At 45.0% G+C, this 16,867-nt stretch overlaps 1 protein-coding gene across 2 annotated transcripts in view; it reads left to right on the top strand.

Moving 5' to 3' along the window:
• Positions 1-16,867, top strand: part of KEAP1 (kelch like ECH associated protein 1) — a 195,482-nt gene that overhangs the window by 62,313 nt on the left and 116,302 nt on the right. For both annotated transcript variants that reach the window (XM_086959063.1, XM_086959064.1), the window contains exon 4: positions 16,141-16,346. In XM_086959063.1, the coding sequence (XP_086815189.1) occupies positions 16,141-16,346 (206 nt within the window). The remainder of the gene's footprint in view (positions 1-16,140; positions 16,347-16,867) is intronic.

Below are 16,867 nucleotides of genomic sequence, written 5' to 3'. Positions count from 1 at the left end.
GCAATGCACTGCTGATGACGTCACATATTACATCACTCATGACATGGTCAGTAACATTTCCAAAATAGCGATTCCTTAAAATTCGCTATTTTGGAAATGCAAATTGGTTTGACAGTAAGCTTATACAGTCAAATGGCAGTATGCATATACAGGCAAATGCTGCCGTAGTAGCCCTGAATCTTGCAGTCCAAAATATCTGTAGGATTTCATAGGGACGGCCGTCAGCAATGGCACTTTTTTAATGACAGACTAGGGGGCTGTGGAGGACTACGCTTGCAGTGGTTTACTGATCCTCCGACAAATGAAAACAAAACCAGCCATGTCATTTCTACTCTGCACACATTTGAGACTCTTGACTGATGGATTTTCACATTTCCCTGTTTGCCTGACCTGGAGAGCTTGCCTTGCCGGTCTAACTTAATTTATTATTATTATTTAAAAACAAAACCAACTGCCTTTTCTTTCAGCCAACCGTCATCCGAGCATGTCTGTGTGGCTGGTGGACTCCATAGTAGATGGATTATTCCTGTATTCGCAAGTACACACAAACTGAGCTCTTTCACTCTCTGACATCAAGATTCTCATGATAATGCATCCAGGCCCAGATTTGTCATAGAATTGCTTTGCTCTTGCATTACACAGTGACACAAGGGCAACACGTCCTTTAGTGAGATTTACTAAGCCTTGCCAGGCCACCTTATGTGGAACTGCATGACTTGGTAAATCTGGAGCAATGCAAGGCAGTGCAGGTCTCTGCCTAGCGTTACTCTGCACCGGAATGGCGTTATATGGGTGGAGAGTGGGTGTTACCACGCATCCACCTATGCATTTTGAAACATTCCCATATTTGCCAATACAGATAAACCAGGGACTGCATCGAAATGCTACACCTTCCTGATGGCGCCATATCTTTACTCGCCGTTTATTTTATTTTTATTTCTCTTCCGGCAGCACTTTTAAAATGAGGAAACCTCCTACAAGGATTGTTTTCTGCACAAAAAACAACCCTACCTGCAACACAGGCACCCTTGCACCATGACTCAAGCGTATGGCTGGCTTTAGGGCTGGTGGCACCTGGTGCAAAAATTTCTTTTGGGCAGTTTGCAAGCCTTCTCAGGGATGACTTTGGCTGCATGAGCTCAGCGCAGAGCTAGCAGTGTCTAGTTCCGATCGTGCTCACACGTGGCAACAGAACCTTTTCAATGAAAAGATTAGACTTCCTTCGATTCACCTTTCTAGATAACCTTGGGTTTTCAGTCATTTGTGATCTAAAACCAGCCTCCCTGATTAGGACCGAAAAGGATATTTGCACTGGTAGATGCAATCTCCACCCTGTCCTGTCACACGTCAAACTCTGCAAGCACAATTAACTCCTTCAAACTGCTCCCTTTTGTGTGGAGGTATGACTGCATGTCCTGAAATACTCTAGTGCCTAGAATCCATTGTGTACTCTCTGTGCAGCCCCTACTACTGATAGTCTCTTACTGAAAGCGAAGAGAAACCTGTAAGGAGCCCCCCCTTTATGACTTTTGCTTCAATGCCTTCTATAGAGCCCATTGCACCTAGGAATTTTGCTTTAACTTTCTACAAAAAATGTAAGGCACCTGTTGACTAACTCTGTCGATGCCTGCACCAATGAAAATTACAGTTATCCGTTCATAGTTTCAACTCAACTCCGTATCTGCATCTTGCTTTTTAGATATCTGAACTTGAGTAGAGAACACAACTGGTAGTGATGATTGGTGCCCAACGGTATATTTTTGTCTTTCTTAATCAGCCCTTAGAATGTCTTCTTGTTTTGTCTATTAACCCCTTGGGCGCGGCCGTGATTCTGCGCCTGTGCGACGTTTTTTGAAGTGGGCGGGTTTATGATGGCCCCCAGCCGTCATCAGCACACGCCCACCGTAGTGCATGACGGCTAGGAGCCGACATCCGCATCGAAGGGGTTAAGGTATGATTGCTGCACCTGTGACCACTCTACAGTGCCAAGAAACCAAGTAATTAGTAATCTAGCTCTATGCAAAGACACATAACGTCTAGGAACCCATATGCAGAAGAAAATTTAAACGTGGTCCACTTGTTTTAGCACTGGTGCAGGGACACCTATATACAGCTCCCTTTTTAGCCTCTTCTTTGGTTAACAATAGTCCTCCCTCTCCTATCTCCTCTTTCTGCATTTCTGTACTCCTGCATCTGCCTTGTCCTCTCCACTACATCCCACTGCTGGTATCCAGCTAAACGCTTGACCCCACCGTCCAGTTTCTGGTAAAATATAACAGCAGAAGCACTTTCATTTCTGCAACATATACACCCTACCTCCCACATGAAGGACACACGTCTGTAATGCAAGAATTAATTTGCAGCTATTTAAATCACAAAGTCTACGTGTAATTACTACTCTAAATGTTGTACAGCAATTTGTAATACTTTTGTATTGAATGACACTGATATTGTTTAGCGTTGCATGCACACCCTCTTGGTTTTTTTTGAGTTGGTACAGTGTCTCCCAGTGGTGAATGTTGTTGCATCATACTTTATTACATTCCGACTGGTCAACAAACCTTGCTCTGTTGCATACCTGGGGTCATCGATGATCTTTAGAGTGGTGCTCCAAGTTCACCCTTTGGTGTATGTTCCTAGGAGTTTCCCCCTTTGCAAACTCTGAAGACACCACCTGTTCGGGAGTAAATTATTAAGTTGCATTACCACTTCCACCCAGACTAAACAGCACTGTGCACAAGTAGCTTGTTGCCTGGCACTTCAACCTGTGTCTTACTCTGACCACTACATGTTGATGATGTGCCAGTCACTGAACGCCCTCATTCCCCACATTTTGGTGTCTGATTTTGAACCCTGATCTATTGCATGGGTAACCACACAGAAATGAGTTATCGTAAGTCATCGTTCTTTCACAGGACTGAGTACTTGACTGGGGATCGGAGATAATAACAGTAAATTTGCTTGATCCAATTCTCATCAAACTGAACAGCATCTATGTTCTTCAATGGTGTGGAAGCAATTGTAAGTGTAATGCTTGTGAAAGGCAACTGGGGAGAACATTTACTTTTCGCCATCTCTTGCATTCAGATTCCATTGAGATTTAATGCTGAAAATTATTGACTATTGAAAACTAAAACCAACTATATTGGGTTGTTTTGTTTCCAAATTAGCTTTGGCCTGAGCATGTTCAGTGTTTGTGTGACGGTGGCAAACATTTGAATACTTTGAAAAGAAGGCTGTTGAATGCATGCTTAGTTTGAAACGTTGTAACTATGACTCTGTGAAGGGCTTTTCCATAGACTTCGGTAAAACTAACTTTTTTGATGCCATTGTGAGCTTTTTTTGAGATCCGAAGAACTTAAGGAAATAATTAGGGGTGTTGTTGTTTGCCTTCGGTGTTCAGGTTCACAGAACTGTTGCACTCTAACTGAATTACATAATTACTTCATTTTTAGTTCTCGCCTAAGCAGCGCGCATGCGCTGCATAGGAGGGGACCTCTTAGAATCAATTAGCTTTTTTGGACAAAAATGTGCACGCTTTGCATTGCTTTCTATTGCAACGCATGCACGTTTGGCATTTCGCTTGCGGGAGCGAGATTTGGAGATATCTATTTGTAATTATCTTGCAAATAGATGGTGCCCTTGCTCACTCCCGCAAGGGAAAGGCTGTGTGTGTCTGTTTTTTTGTTTGTTATTTTTTTTTTGCTTTTCACTCGTGCGTTCGCAGTTCCTCTGTTCCGCCACTGTTCTCTCTTTCCGTTCTGTTCCCTCCTTGCCTGTCCTATTCCATCTTGCATCTTTCGCCCATTGCTCTGTCTTCTGTTCCTCCCTAGTCTCTCTTGATCCCTCGTGCCTTCTGTTCTCCCTCCTTGGCTCTAATATTCCCTCCTTTCCTCTCTCCTGTGCCTCCCATTCCCTTTTTGTATGTCCTGGTCTCTTTTCATCTCACATTCTCCGTTTTCACTCTCGCATACTCCTTTCCCCATCAACAGTTCCTTCCTTCTCTTTCTTCTCCCTCTTCTTTCTCCTGTTCCCTTCTTCCCTTTCCCTTATTTTCTTCCCTCTGCTTCTAACCTCTACAGTCCATTCCTTGCTCCTCCATCTCCTCGTTCCCTGTCATGTTCCCTCCTTCAACACCTACTGCCTCTCGGTGCTTCAAAGTGTCATTTTGTTTGTATAAGTGCTATTTCTCCTATGAGGGGAGAGGCTGTGGCGTAACGGCCAGAGCTGCTGTGCCCTTCGTGTTGCTTGTTTAATTCAGTACTGCGTCGGAAGGGCTAACTCCCAGAGCTGTTTCTGGATCTCAGAACTTCAGCCATATTTCCGTAGAAGAGGCCGTGACTGCTTTGCTAAGCAGCGTGCAGGATGCAGCTTTGGAAAGGGTTTCTTTCACTGCAGATTTTCTGCCATGGATCTGCATGTAAGGCGTACCTTCCTCACTGTGTTAGGTTGCTATAAAAACACGACCGCATGAAAACACGTTACCACATCTAAAGAATGGGCAATGCCTAGAAAAGTAATTATTCACCTGAACACCAGATTTGAATAATTTTGCCCTCCCTCGCTCACTTGCTCCCTCCTTTATCTCCCTCCTTCTGTTTCATGTTCCCTCCTTCAACACCTGCTGCCCCTCGATGCTTCGAAGTGTCATTTTGTTGGTTTAAGCGCTGTTCCTCCCATGAGGAGAAAGGATGTGGTGTAACGGCCAAAGCTTCTGACTTTTTAGCTGGAGAAGCAGGTTCGAGTCTCGGCGCATGCTCAACGTACTGTGATTTTGGGCGAATCGCTTCATGTCCCCGCGCCTACCAACAATGAATATGCCCTTGTGTAATATAATTGGTGCTAATGTAAAGCGCTTCAATACATTAGGGTTGAGTTTGCGCTATCTAAAACTACAGAAAACAAGCATTGGCATAGCCAATAGGTCTCGCCTTTAGGACCTTATAAGTGTTTAGCCATGCAACAGGTAATGTTGTTGCACCAAGGATATTGTGCTGCAAAACTAAATACTTTTAAGGTCCCAAAGGCGAGAACTGTTGGCTATGCCATTGCTTGGTAGCACTTGACCCTGTAAGGGTAATGTGGCTGGGAAATCTAGGCTTACTACAGAAGTTGATGGTTGTCCCTTTACAGTAGGCCCCCAAGCCAATGTTATCTGGAGGAGGGCGATTCCTGTACACTTGGTACTTGTTTTTGGGTTCTCTTTTTAGTCAGTGAAGAAAAGGTATCCAGTAGAAAGTTGCAATTAACATGTTTTTGTACGGAGAGCTTCACCAATTAGTTGATCTTTTTCCCCTTTAATGCAAAACTGTCTGGCTTTGGGTTGGCCATGAGGCAGGGACTCCATGAGGTTATACCCATTTGGAAACGTATCCGGTAATGATTGTGAGGTTTACTTTGCTGATGGTGTCTATTGAGGGGTCGGTCTTGCTAACGAAGCCTCTGTGTAACTTATTATGTTCGGTTTGTCTCTACAAGGTATAATGCAGTGATGTTGTGGGTCCACCTAACCAGAGCCAGCTGTGGAAGTACTCCAGACCCCACCCCATATTACAAGGGTGGGAATACTGCTTTTCCTGCCTCTGCTACAATCCTCTAAAATTCCAAAGCACTCTCCTCCCAAAGAATGAAGTGTCAGTGCTTCAGAACTGTTTATTGAAGCTACTGGTTGTTTTCGTGGTGGTGTTGTGTGGGTCGTGACCGAGAGCCTGGGTGGGGCAGAGAGAAGCTGCTCTTTTCCAAAGTTCAGTAGTCACAGGACCACAGGTTGAGTACAGTGACTGATTTTTCATGCCAGACTGCCCTAGAAGTCCCTTAATAGATGGTCGAGGTAAGTGTGCCTGTATCTTGAAGACCACTGGTGATCGTTTTGATTTTGGAGAGGCACCCATAATGGGCAAAAGATAGTTGGCTGTTGACTTGGCCAATGGGGCATCAACTTGGGTTTTAATCTGCTGTACATCAGAACTGCAGCAGCTTCAAGGCCAAATCTGCTAGGGGATTCCAGGTCCGCGTCCACCAGCTAATGAGGTGAGGAGTTCAAGTCAAAATGTCCATGGACCCCTAGGATAGCAAGAAAGGTAAGAACTGGCCCCCTATGGGTACAAGGAGGGTCGAGATGGAATAGACTCATCCTTTTCAATGTTTGAATGGGGTAGAGCAGCTCTTCGATTATATTTGTTGTTGATGGCTCCTGGGTACCTCGCTGAGGTGACTTCATTGCACTTGGGTAGTCTCTTGCAAAGTCCACCACACAAGTCCTTCCAATAATCTGGGCCTTGTATCCTCTACACAGCAGGTTACCTCCTCCTGACAGATGAAGTCCATCTCCTCCTGCAGGCAGATACGTTGAAACTCATTTCCTTGGGTCCAGCAGCAAGGCGATTCCATAGACTTCCCAGACATAGGCCAAGTCTGGAGATAAAGTGGCAGCTATGCAGCCGTTCCATTATTTGGCACTTGTGTTTTCTCTCTCACTGCTGGTACACAAGACTTCCTCAGTGACCAGATTCAGCAACACAGGAAGTGCGGCACAGAGTAACATGCTTTGGATCACACAGTTGTGAGAGGGAGGGAAGCAGGGACTAGCACTGTCCTGGTTCTACAGTCAACTATGTCGTCATTAGACAAAATCCTGCGTTTTCATGCCCTTGCCTACCAACATAAACTATCAAAACAGTAATGCACAACCACAAAACACGTGGGTTATGGTAATGTTCACAGCAAAAATCAAGCATTGATTGTAGAGGTGGACTCCTTTAGCTGCTTTACGGCTCTCCACCGGTTGAGCTTTCTCAAGAAGAGCAGTGGTTAAATGAAGTCTTTTTAGATGTCTTCAGGGGCCTATTCTTTGAATCCTTCAGTGTTAGGGCTCCCTAGTGTCTTGATTGTATCCACAGTTGAAGCGTGACACATAGGAAAGAGAAATGAAACGATTGAGATGAAAATCTGAAGTGTCTTTACACTATGTAGCTCTCTTCTCAAAACTACTATTATTTTATCTTGAAAAGTAGCATATGATGAGTGGTAACTTGTTGAGCTTTCCACTAGCCGATCTGGTGGTGCCAAGGAAAGCTGTAGAGAGAAGTTTTGCTGTACATCAACAGTCTTGATCAGTGACTTTTTGAGAGTCCAAACTATCATATTCTGTGACAATGTAGGAAGTGAGGTGCTCCTGCATCATCATGATGTTGGGCACTCGTGCTTAGCAAATGGTAAACAATTACACACACTGCTTTGCAAGCCTCATCATGACTCTTGTTATGCTTGTTGTAAAAAATTGACCGCATTGCTTCAGAATTCTCAGCATGATATGCACCTTTGCCTCCAAAACCAGTGTGCCCCTTTGCTACTTCTGCTCTCAAATATCTACCCACTGACTTTTCTGGCCTGCATCCAAATTAAACCAGAAACGCTGCTGGCGGTGTTGAGGCCCCCTGTGTTATTTTATTTATTAAAAAATGTTTTTTTCCTCATTTGCCTCAAACCTCAGCTAACAAAAGATCAGAAGGTTGCCACTGTTGCTCAAATAAGAGAAGTAGGCTATGAGATGATTGTTTCCGACCTTCGATCCACACCTGCCAGTAGCAAAAACCGACTTCCCTCCAGTTGCTGCCCTCCCATTAATAAAGAGAAGGGGATTGTACTCTCTGCAGGATTTAAGACTGAAACCGGTGACTAGGCATGCTGGAACCTAAAAGGTTACAGCGCTCTCCAGCACAGTCTGAGAGTTCCACTGAGGCATAATCTTAGGACAACAAAAAAAGAAAAAAACACCTCAGACCAAAGTCCAATTTAGCAAGCTGTTCCAAATGGCACAATTCTTAGAGTTCTTCAGTCGGGCCAAATCTATTTTAGAAGTTTTATATAGAGAAAGTAACCACTCTGATTGTGTTGGGGGTGTTGTCTCGACCCATTTCGTACTTATTTCCCGTCTGGCCAACAGGATAGCAAAAAATGTAAAACCTCTATCAAGGCCAGTGATGTCACTAAATACACCAAAAACAATAAGTTTAAGGAGGGAAAATTGTATTGTACATCCCAAAATATAAGTTAAACATTCTCCAACTCCTCTCCAGAATTTCAGAAGAGACAGGGAAGCCCAAAACATATGCACATCCGGAACACTTTCCAAATTACATTTTTTACACCTTGCAGGTAGGCCTTTAGAAATCTTGGATAGCCCTTGCCGGGGAAAAATAAGCTCTGTGTGTCGTAAAATAATGATTCCTCCTCAGCCAAGCTGGCTTCACGACTGATAAAAGAATATTGTAAGAGGTCTTCCACAGATTCTCCCAGTCTGTCTCCGTAATGGCTTCCCCCCATAACTCCTCGGCTAGCTTGAACTCGCCGTCAATAGCCTCTTCAATAGCCCAATAGAAAAAAGAAATCTTTCTTCCCTACAAGCATGTTAACCAGATGTTCTTCCAGGGGGTTCCCCCGGCCTAGCGAACTCTTCAAATTCTGAGACCAACTCAATAGCTGCAAGTACTTGAACCTTGATATGCCCCCCTCCAACTTATCATTTAATGTGTCCCACGATAAGAGAGATCCCTCAACCGCTAGATCCCCCCCATACTAATACCCCCACTGTTTTAAGAGGAACTGCCAGCAGATCTTTTAGACAACTGGGAGTTCCTGGGCTATCCCACATGGGAGCCAGCCTTGAGTAGTATTCAAGACCTGTTAGTTTTTTTTATCCTAGCCCATATTTGAGCCGCGCCACTTAGGACTTTCAGTCTGACCTTTAAAAAAAAAAAAAAAAAGAGTCCCCATACTTAAACAAAAAGTCTTCATGGGAAACCCCCAGTTGTTCTAACATAGCTGAAAACATGTTACCTCTCTCTGAATGGTCTGGAGATTTTAGCAGCATTCTGGAGTACGTTAGCTGGAAGGCCCAAGCATAATATTGGATATCGGGGAGTGCTAGACCACCTTTCTCTCTTCTACGTCTTAGCTTTCTCCGTGATATTCTAACAGCTTTGGAAGCCCAAACAAAGGAATTAATGGATTGCTGGAATTTATCCAATAATGCTTTCTCGAAATTCGAAGGGATGGTGTTAAATAGAAACGTTACCTTTGGCAAAATTGTCATTTTTATGAGATTTACTAGGCCCAAGATAGACAATGGGAGATGACCCCAATATTTCATGAGTTCTTGACATTCCTTCAAAATATTAATAAGATAAACTTTTACAATTGTGTCTATTTCTGGTACAATTTTAACCCCCAAGTAGCGCAGCTCTTTTTTGGTTTGGTATTGACATTCCGGTTGGTTCCATGACATAAGCTCAGTTTTATCCGCATTAACATCATAACCAGAAACCCGGCCAAAATCTCTCGCTAGCTCAATCACCCGAAGGAAAGAGGATTCCAGATCCGACGAAAGAATAAGAATGTAATCGGCATACAGGGCTACCTTCTTCTCCATGAGCCTCTCTTGAATGGTGTAATAGCTGGCTCTTCCCTAAGACACTGAGCAAACTGCTTTATGTAGAAGTCGAAAAGGAGAGGGGGCAGCCCTGTCTCGTTCCCCTTTTGATTTTAAATGATCTAGTCGTTCTGCCGTTTACCACCAGCCTAGCTGAGGGCTCGCTGTAAATAAGGCGGATGGTACGGCAACATTTTGGCCCAAGGTTCAGCTTCTCCAAAACCGCCATTAATTTTTTCCAATCCACCCTATTGAATGCTTTAGTTGCATCCAATGTCATTGCCGCCAATGGAAGAGTGAAAGCGGACGCAAAAACTATTGTGGGCTCGGGGGGAGGAGGGGTCCATGCAGTCCCCCTCCATCTATTTAATTGTAGCCCTGGGGAGGTGGTAGTCCCCCGGGGGTCCTTTCTCTCTTTCTCTCTTTCTCTTTCTCTTTCTCTTTCTCTCTTTCTCTTTCTCTCTCCCTTTCCTCCTTCCACTCACTCTCCTCCATTTCTTTCACTCCCTTTCTCCCCTCACTTTCTTTCCCTCCCTCCCTTTATCCCCTCACTTTCTTTCCCTCCCTCCCTTTATCCCCTCACTTTCTTTCCCTCCCTCCCTTTATCCCCTCACTTTCTTTCCCTCCCTCCCTTTATCCCCTCACTTTCTTTCACTCCCTCCCTTTCTCCCCTCACTTTCTTTCACTCCCTTTCTCCCCTCACTTTCTTTCACTCCCTCCCTTTATCCCTCCCTTTTTTCACTCCCTCCCTTTATCCCTCACTTGTTTTCACTCCCTTTCTCCCCTCACTTTCTTTCCCTCCCTCCCTCCCTCTCCTCCTCCCCTCCCCCCACGCCTTTCTTCCCCTCCCTCCCCATCTTTCCCTCCCTTCCTCCCCCTGCCTTTCTCTTCCTTCCACCCCTCCCCCCCCCCCCCCCCCCCCCCCCCCAGGGAGGTGGCGGTCCCTGGGGCAAAGTAAACCCTTGGAGAAGCCCCCCCCCCACATGCGCTCCCCTGCATCCCACTGGGACCGGGCGTGAGAAAGTTACCTGGGGGCACGAGTTAGATTCCTCAGAAAAGCAGAACTTTAATTGTTGAATCGTTATGCTATGGTTAAAAATCTAAACCGAACTATAACGCCCTTGTAATCTTTGTTTTCCCCAATTCTGAGACTTTTTAATTTATATTTCCTAATAACTTCCCAGCAACCTCAGTGTGTATGTAGGTCTGTGCCTGATGAATTTCGGATGGATCGGGACAGATGTTATATACATCATTGTACAGTGTTTTATCTCGTCCTTCACCTGACTGTAAGCATTCCCGCTGCAGCACTCTTAAGATACCGCACCGTGGAATGCGGCGCTAAAAAAAGAACCCCTAACATTCATGGTTCAGACCTACCAGCGACATGTGAATCTTTATCAAAAAAATGAATATGTGCACAATTTATTCACCAGCTGGAATTGTGATATTGCACTTATTTCACTTCTTGGTGTAAAGGAGCTGAATGACTCGCTGTTGCGCCATCGCTGAAATAAGTGCGATGTTACACAGTGCACTCATACATATACTGTCTGGGTTACTCACACCCCTGCTTGTGCGTGTCTTTTCATTATTCATGTTCAGTCCATTAAAACGCACACAGGTTGCTATTTTGAAGTCATTTAATGGTTCATACAAGTCAGTCTGCATGCACAGACATCTCGAAGGAGGACATACCGATGGACCTAATTTATAAACTTATTAACTGCAAGTTCACCGAAGGGTCCCTTTTAAAACTCCATGCTCACCCTAAACTTCCAGGCACCCTTCACAACATAGAACTTAAGGAAATGGCCCCGGTGCACTAATATGCACAGTTCATTGGTTTAAGTTTAAGTATATTGGCCAAAAGGCTACTATATGAGATTTACTATGAAACACCGAATTTAGATCTATATGGATTACTGCTTAGTAATTCACATTTGCAAACTAGTAGGACCTGCACCTTCACCCAAGAGGAGAACCAGGAGTAGAGACTGCCGCTGTGTTGCTGTTCTCCTATCAGACTCGGCTTAAGTCTTGTAAGCATTGTAGGAAGGTGGAATCTTACTGCATGGTTACCACCCACTTTTTGCCTGGTGTTTTGCTGGTTTTCGACTTAGTTTGACTAGGATCCTGCTATTCAGGGCCCCAGTCTATCTGCTTTCGCACTAAAATGTATTCCATGTACTTTAGGTACATAACAGATTGGCTACTGGGTCACCTGTTGTGAGTCCCTGTATATGGTACCTTAGGTAACCAGGGCATAGGTACCCCAGGGGCCTACCAGGGGCTGAAGCATGTATTGTGCCACCCCCGGTGAGCCTTCCAAACTGACACCACAGGTCTGCACTTGCAGCCTGGGTAAGGTGGTGTAAGCACCCCTTACTTAGATATAGTATACCTATATCTACCTTTACATATAGACACATAGTAACCTATAAGTCACTCCTATGGCAGGCCTTGACAATCCTGAAGGCAGAGTGGTTGGTTTCGTGTGAGAGAGTGCCCTAGGATGAGCCGAGCCCCTCTGCAGCTTTCGGAAATATCTCCTTATAGCTGTTCTATGATATAGCCATACTGTATGCTCTTAAGTGCATCATAATCCTCGCTGTTAATGCTATCTTGGTTTGGCTTTATCAAAACATGTCGTGCTTGGTGTCAAACACTTTGGAATACTACCCCCCCCCCCCCTGGCACCCCACCAGTACTGGTGGTGGGGGTAGCATTCCACCCTTCTAGAGGGATAAGACATGTACACACTGGTAAACCCGGTTAAAGTTAAACAGAGCCTCAGCATCACAAAATGGATGCTGCTGCCACAGACACGAGTCTGCCCTCCTACTCCTAGACAAAACTCCAGCAGGGGAGGCCTGGACACTAGGCTTCCTGTCCAGGGAGGTGCTGGCACCTCCCTAGACAGGCTCTAGTGTATTGGGCCTGGGTGGGTTGCATTCAGTGAATGCTTTTCAGATACTGCCTGGGGCACACAAGGTGCTCCATGCATTTCCCAGTTCAAACCGGTTGCTGGGGCTCTCAGCCCCAGATCTGGCGCGAAACTGGACAAAGGGGAAAGGGTGTAACCGCCCCCCTCCCCAGGTCCACCCATAGGTGGGACCCTAGAGTTAGTCCAACCCCTAAACTTAGTATAAGTATAGGAACCCAGAACTTAATATAAGTATAGGAACTTAGTCCCTAGGACTTTAGATTACCCTGGACGAAACTCTGCAACATATATCTTAGACCTTCGACATTCCATATCGACTGGAAGACAGAAGAAAGCTCCCTTGTGGTCAAGGAGTGACCACCCTGTTCAAACAGGCACCAAAAGCATATTTGCCTGTCTGCATTTTCGAGGCTCCCGCTGGAACCCGAAGAATCTGCGACACAGGACACGGACTTCCAGACATCCCAGAAACTCACCCGAGATCCCAGCAAAGCTGACACACGTAGCTGACACGAGAGACGTGGGACCGCAACTCTTGGACATCCTGCATTTTTGCAACTGCACCTACTACCCGAGGTATCCCGAAGTTGGGCATTGGGGTATCTGAAGCCCCTGCCTGAGCACCTTTTGCACCGAAGTACAGAGGCCAGCACTCCACGAGTGACCCGTGAGTCCCCTTTCTTCACCGCAGCTCGAGGCCCCTTTGCGGTTCCTAGTCCGTTGGCTAGTGCCCCCACGAAGGCCAATCCTTTATTTCTTGAGCTTTCCTGGTTGCTCCAGACGTGCTCTGACTCTCCTCCAAAGGAGGAGTCCACCGGACCTTGCTGGTCTGAACCAAAGCCAATCTTGTCATCTTGCGTGGGTTGCTGTTGCCAAGGCTTGTTGGGTCCAATCCGGATTCTGACGCTGCAGCACTCGACATCCTTCGTAAGACAGCTTGAATCCAGCTCCTTGTTGTCGTCGACGCCTCCTGGTCCTCGTGGCTGAAGAGTCCATCTTCACCTCTTTCACCTGAAAACACCCGACATTGGTTGGCATCTTCCTGTTGCCATCCTGGCCTTCTATAAAGGTTGACTTTAAACCTACCATTCATAAGGGTCGTTTGGACTGGTGCAAGGTGCCCACTAGAATAGTGGACCTCATATGCCAGGCCAACTTCTCACAAGCATCTGTTGAGTCCTCTAATAGGACCTGTGGGGAAAAAAGGCAACCTCTCTTGTCACTCTTCACAGCTCTCTGAAGCCCAGCTTCCGAAAGGACCTGCATTGGGTCTGCATTTATGGACTAAGCCTATCCAAGAGATGAGAGGACGCATAGTTGATCACAGTGAAATCAAGACAGAGGAATTGGCTCCATCCATTACCCTCCCTGTGCACCTGGTGTAACTTTCTTCTGCACCTGTCAAGTAGGGTCTTTAGAAACCTCAACTTTCACCTGCAGTCCAGAGACCATGGCACGGGTCAGTACTTCCGAATGAGTACCGGAACCATAGTTGCCCTGCCACCTGAAAATCTGTACTGCAGCAGGTAGATTTTGAGATTTCCACCATATCCCCACTAACACCTAAAGGGTTGTAAAGGATACCAGCACACTGGCATCATATCCACTTATTGTTGCAACCAAATAGCCAAGTGGCAACTGGGCTTGGATTACATTGACTCTGCCCAATCAACCCCACCTTTATCCTCCCTGCCCATCTCCCACCCACATGACCGGGCACAAGTCTGTACTTCACCTCCCCTGCACCTCATGACACCATTGGGAGAGAAAAATGATAATTACTTACCAGGAAGCGTGGGCTCTTCAGTGCTGAACATCTGTTTGGGTTTGTGGCATATGCACAGAATTATTTCTGAGAACATTCCTCCTTATCAAAAAAAACCCAAAAATGACTGGAAACTGAAACCATAAGAAAAGTTGCTTTTTTCCTTTGCCGAACCTCTTACCAAGGTGAGATGGGATGCAGTCCATGGTCCAAGTCAATTTATGTCATGCCTAATTTATGAGCTGGCATCTCCAGTACGTCGGCGATGGAATGAGATTCTGTGTGTGATTTGTTTAATCCTGATTCGCAATTACTGACATGAGTTTAAAGAGTCTTAATGTGCTCAGTTGATGAAACCTTTATATTGAGATGTTCTTTCAGAGTTTTGCAGTAATGGAGATCCCAGTTCTCTCCAATGTAAGTGGGCAGCGCATTGAGATTTGCAATTTGTGTTAGTTCTTTTGTTCCTTTCGAGGATTCACGCGCGGTTCTACAGGAATATACGATGGCGGGGATCTTCATATGGGGTTGTAGTATAGTAAGATTCATTTCTCCCATTCTATGTGCTTCACCTGGAGGAAAAAAACAGTTCTTCACCATTCTCCTGAATTCCAGGTGCTTGTTAGTGGCGCATATCCTTAAGCACGTTCCTGTTTTTGCGCCTTGTACAGAGAGAGCTGTGCTTCCAATGGTTTTCTTCTTTAGTGTAATGTGATAAGCCAAGGTGCTATCAAAGACCATGCTACTGTTCTTATTTGGTGAGTATCTCTTAAACTTAGATTTGATCAAATCTAGTCTGTCGCTGTGTATGGCCTTGTTAGTAATGCAGTGTAAGGTGGTGAAAGGCAAACTAAATAGCCTGTACATCCACTCATCAATGTTCTTTCAATTTGGCATCTAGCCTCCTTTTCTCCTTAACACCTCGATTAGGACAGGTAGTGCAAGTCATTTTACACTACATTTTCTGCCGAGGGCACAGGCCAGAACTGAGTGGTGGTTTAGAAAGAAGGAAATAGATGCACTAGCCACTTCCTATTTGCAAACATTTCTTTTTTAATCTCTTTCAGATGTTTTGAAAAGGTAACCTAAAAGGGGCACCTCTCAGTTAGGGGGGCAGTTGAATTCCTCTTAGATGATTCAAGTTATAAGTTTCCTCCTGCACAATTGTGTGTGGATATAAGAGCAGTTCAGAGACAACTGGAGAATGTCCGGTTTATAATGAAGTGAGACCTTTATAAAGTGTTCAAGTGTGCCAGGTGAACCTGGTCGACCCTGGCTTTTTCAATCCTCTATAACTAGACCTGAAGGGAAACCAATACACTGCAACTCGGCTTACCTAGATCACACAACTTTAAGCCAATCAGAAATCATTTGCTTTTTCTCCCACTGCCACCTCCCTACGGAATTCTGAAGTTCTGAAAGATAAGATGTTGGTGTTGTACAAAATATTTAATCCATACAGAACTGGTGTCCTCGGACAACAGTCTTAGAATAAGCCCGGTCAGTCAAGCTTTTGGGTTTAAGTTGAGCTCTTTGTATGCACCCAGGAGCTGGCATAGCATGCCCGTCAACATCAGTAAAGCTTCTGCAATTCAAAAAGGAACTACACACCTTAACAGAAGACCATCGCCATTCACAATAGGAACTTATCTAGAAACTGCCTCGTCTCGTATATACTCTTGTATCGTACCTCGGGCACTAGCCACGATTAGCACTCCATTGCTATCCAGCTAGGCTCATACTGTACATTAGCAATCCATGCATGCGTTTTAATCTCATCTGCTAAGTTTCTAGAAAAGTCTGTTTTGGCAATATGCACTATAAAGCCTAATCCTCATTGTCTAAATGTAAGTATAAGATATTACTGTACATCGAATTAGAAGGCTTTGTATCCATTTGTTTTCAATTAAACTTTGCATTGAAATCTGGATGAATGGCACAGGTTAGTGGCAAACAATTGCATTTGTATTTATAAGGGCTCTTCCTTTCCATGTGCAGGTATGACCCTGAGAAGGATGAGTGGCAGCTGGTTTCTCCAATGCTGACGCGGAGGATTGGTGTGGGCGTGGCTGTCCTGAACCGCCTTTTGTACGCTGTGGGTGGCTTTGATGGGACAAACCGCCTGAACTCAGCAGAGTGTTACTACCTGGAGCGGGACGAGTGGAAAATGATTGCTCCCATGAACACAGTGAGGAGTGGGGCAGGTGAGTGCCATATAGACAGCTTTATTTCCATTGCATGCGCACTAGCAACAGGACTTGCACAGAAGTTGGGTGAGCTTTTTTAGGACGCATGTCTACAATTACAGTTCAAAAGCTCATGAGACCTGAACCACAATGATCTGCAGGTTTCATTTCAAGTCATACTTCATCGATTTTTGGCAACCAGTTACAAGTCTGTTTATTCTTAGCTTTGCTGCATATAATGGAAGTTTAGATAAGTTGTGGTAAATTGCTTATTCTGACTTGTATACGTTTTCTACTCTGCGCTTCCAAGAGTGCATTCTGCTCTACAATTCGGCTTCCGAGCAGTCCCAAAATTCAATTCAAAAGTTTGACAAAGTTGACAGGATGTGGAGTTCACCCAACCTATTCCGAAATTCTTTTTACCACAGTCCTCAATTTTGTCACTGCTTTCCTCCCCATCCACCATGGAAAACATAAATTTGCCTTTGATAGTTTTATTTTGCATGCTGTGTGCTAGCAGTCATTTTTAGGTCTCGTCC

This window comes from Lissotriton vulgaris, chromosome 1_1, assembly GCF_964263255.1.
Source record: "Lissotriton vulgaris chromosome 1_1, aLisVul1.2, whole genome shotgun sequence".
Lineage (NCBI taxonomy): Eukaryota > Metazoa > Chordata > Amphibia > Caudata > Salamandridae > Lissotriton > Lissotriton vulgaris.
Note: the sequence above shows the minus strand (reverse complement) of the source record. Positions and strands in the feature narration are given on the sequence as shown.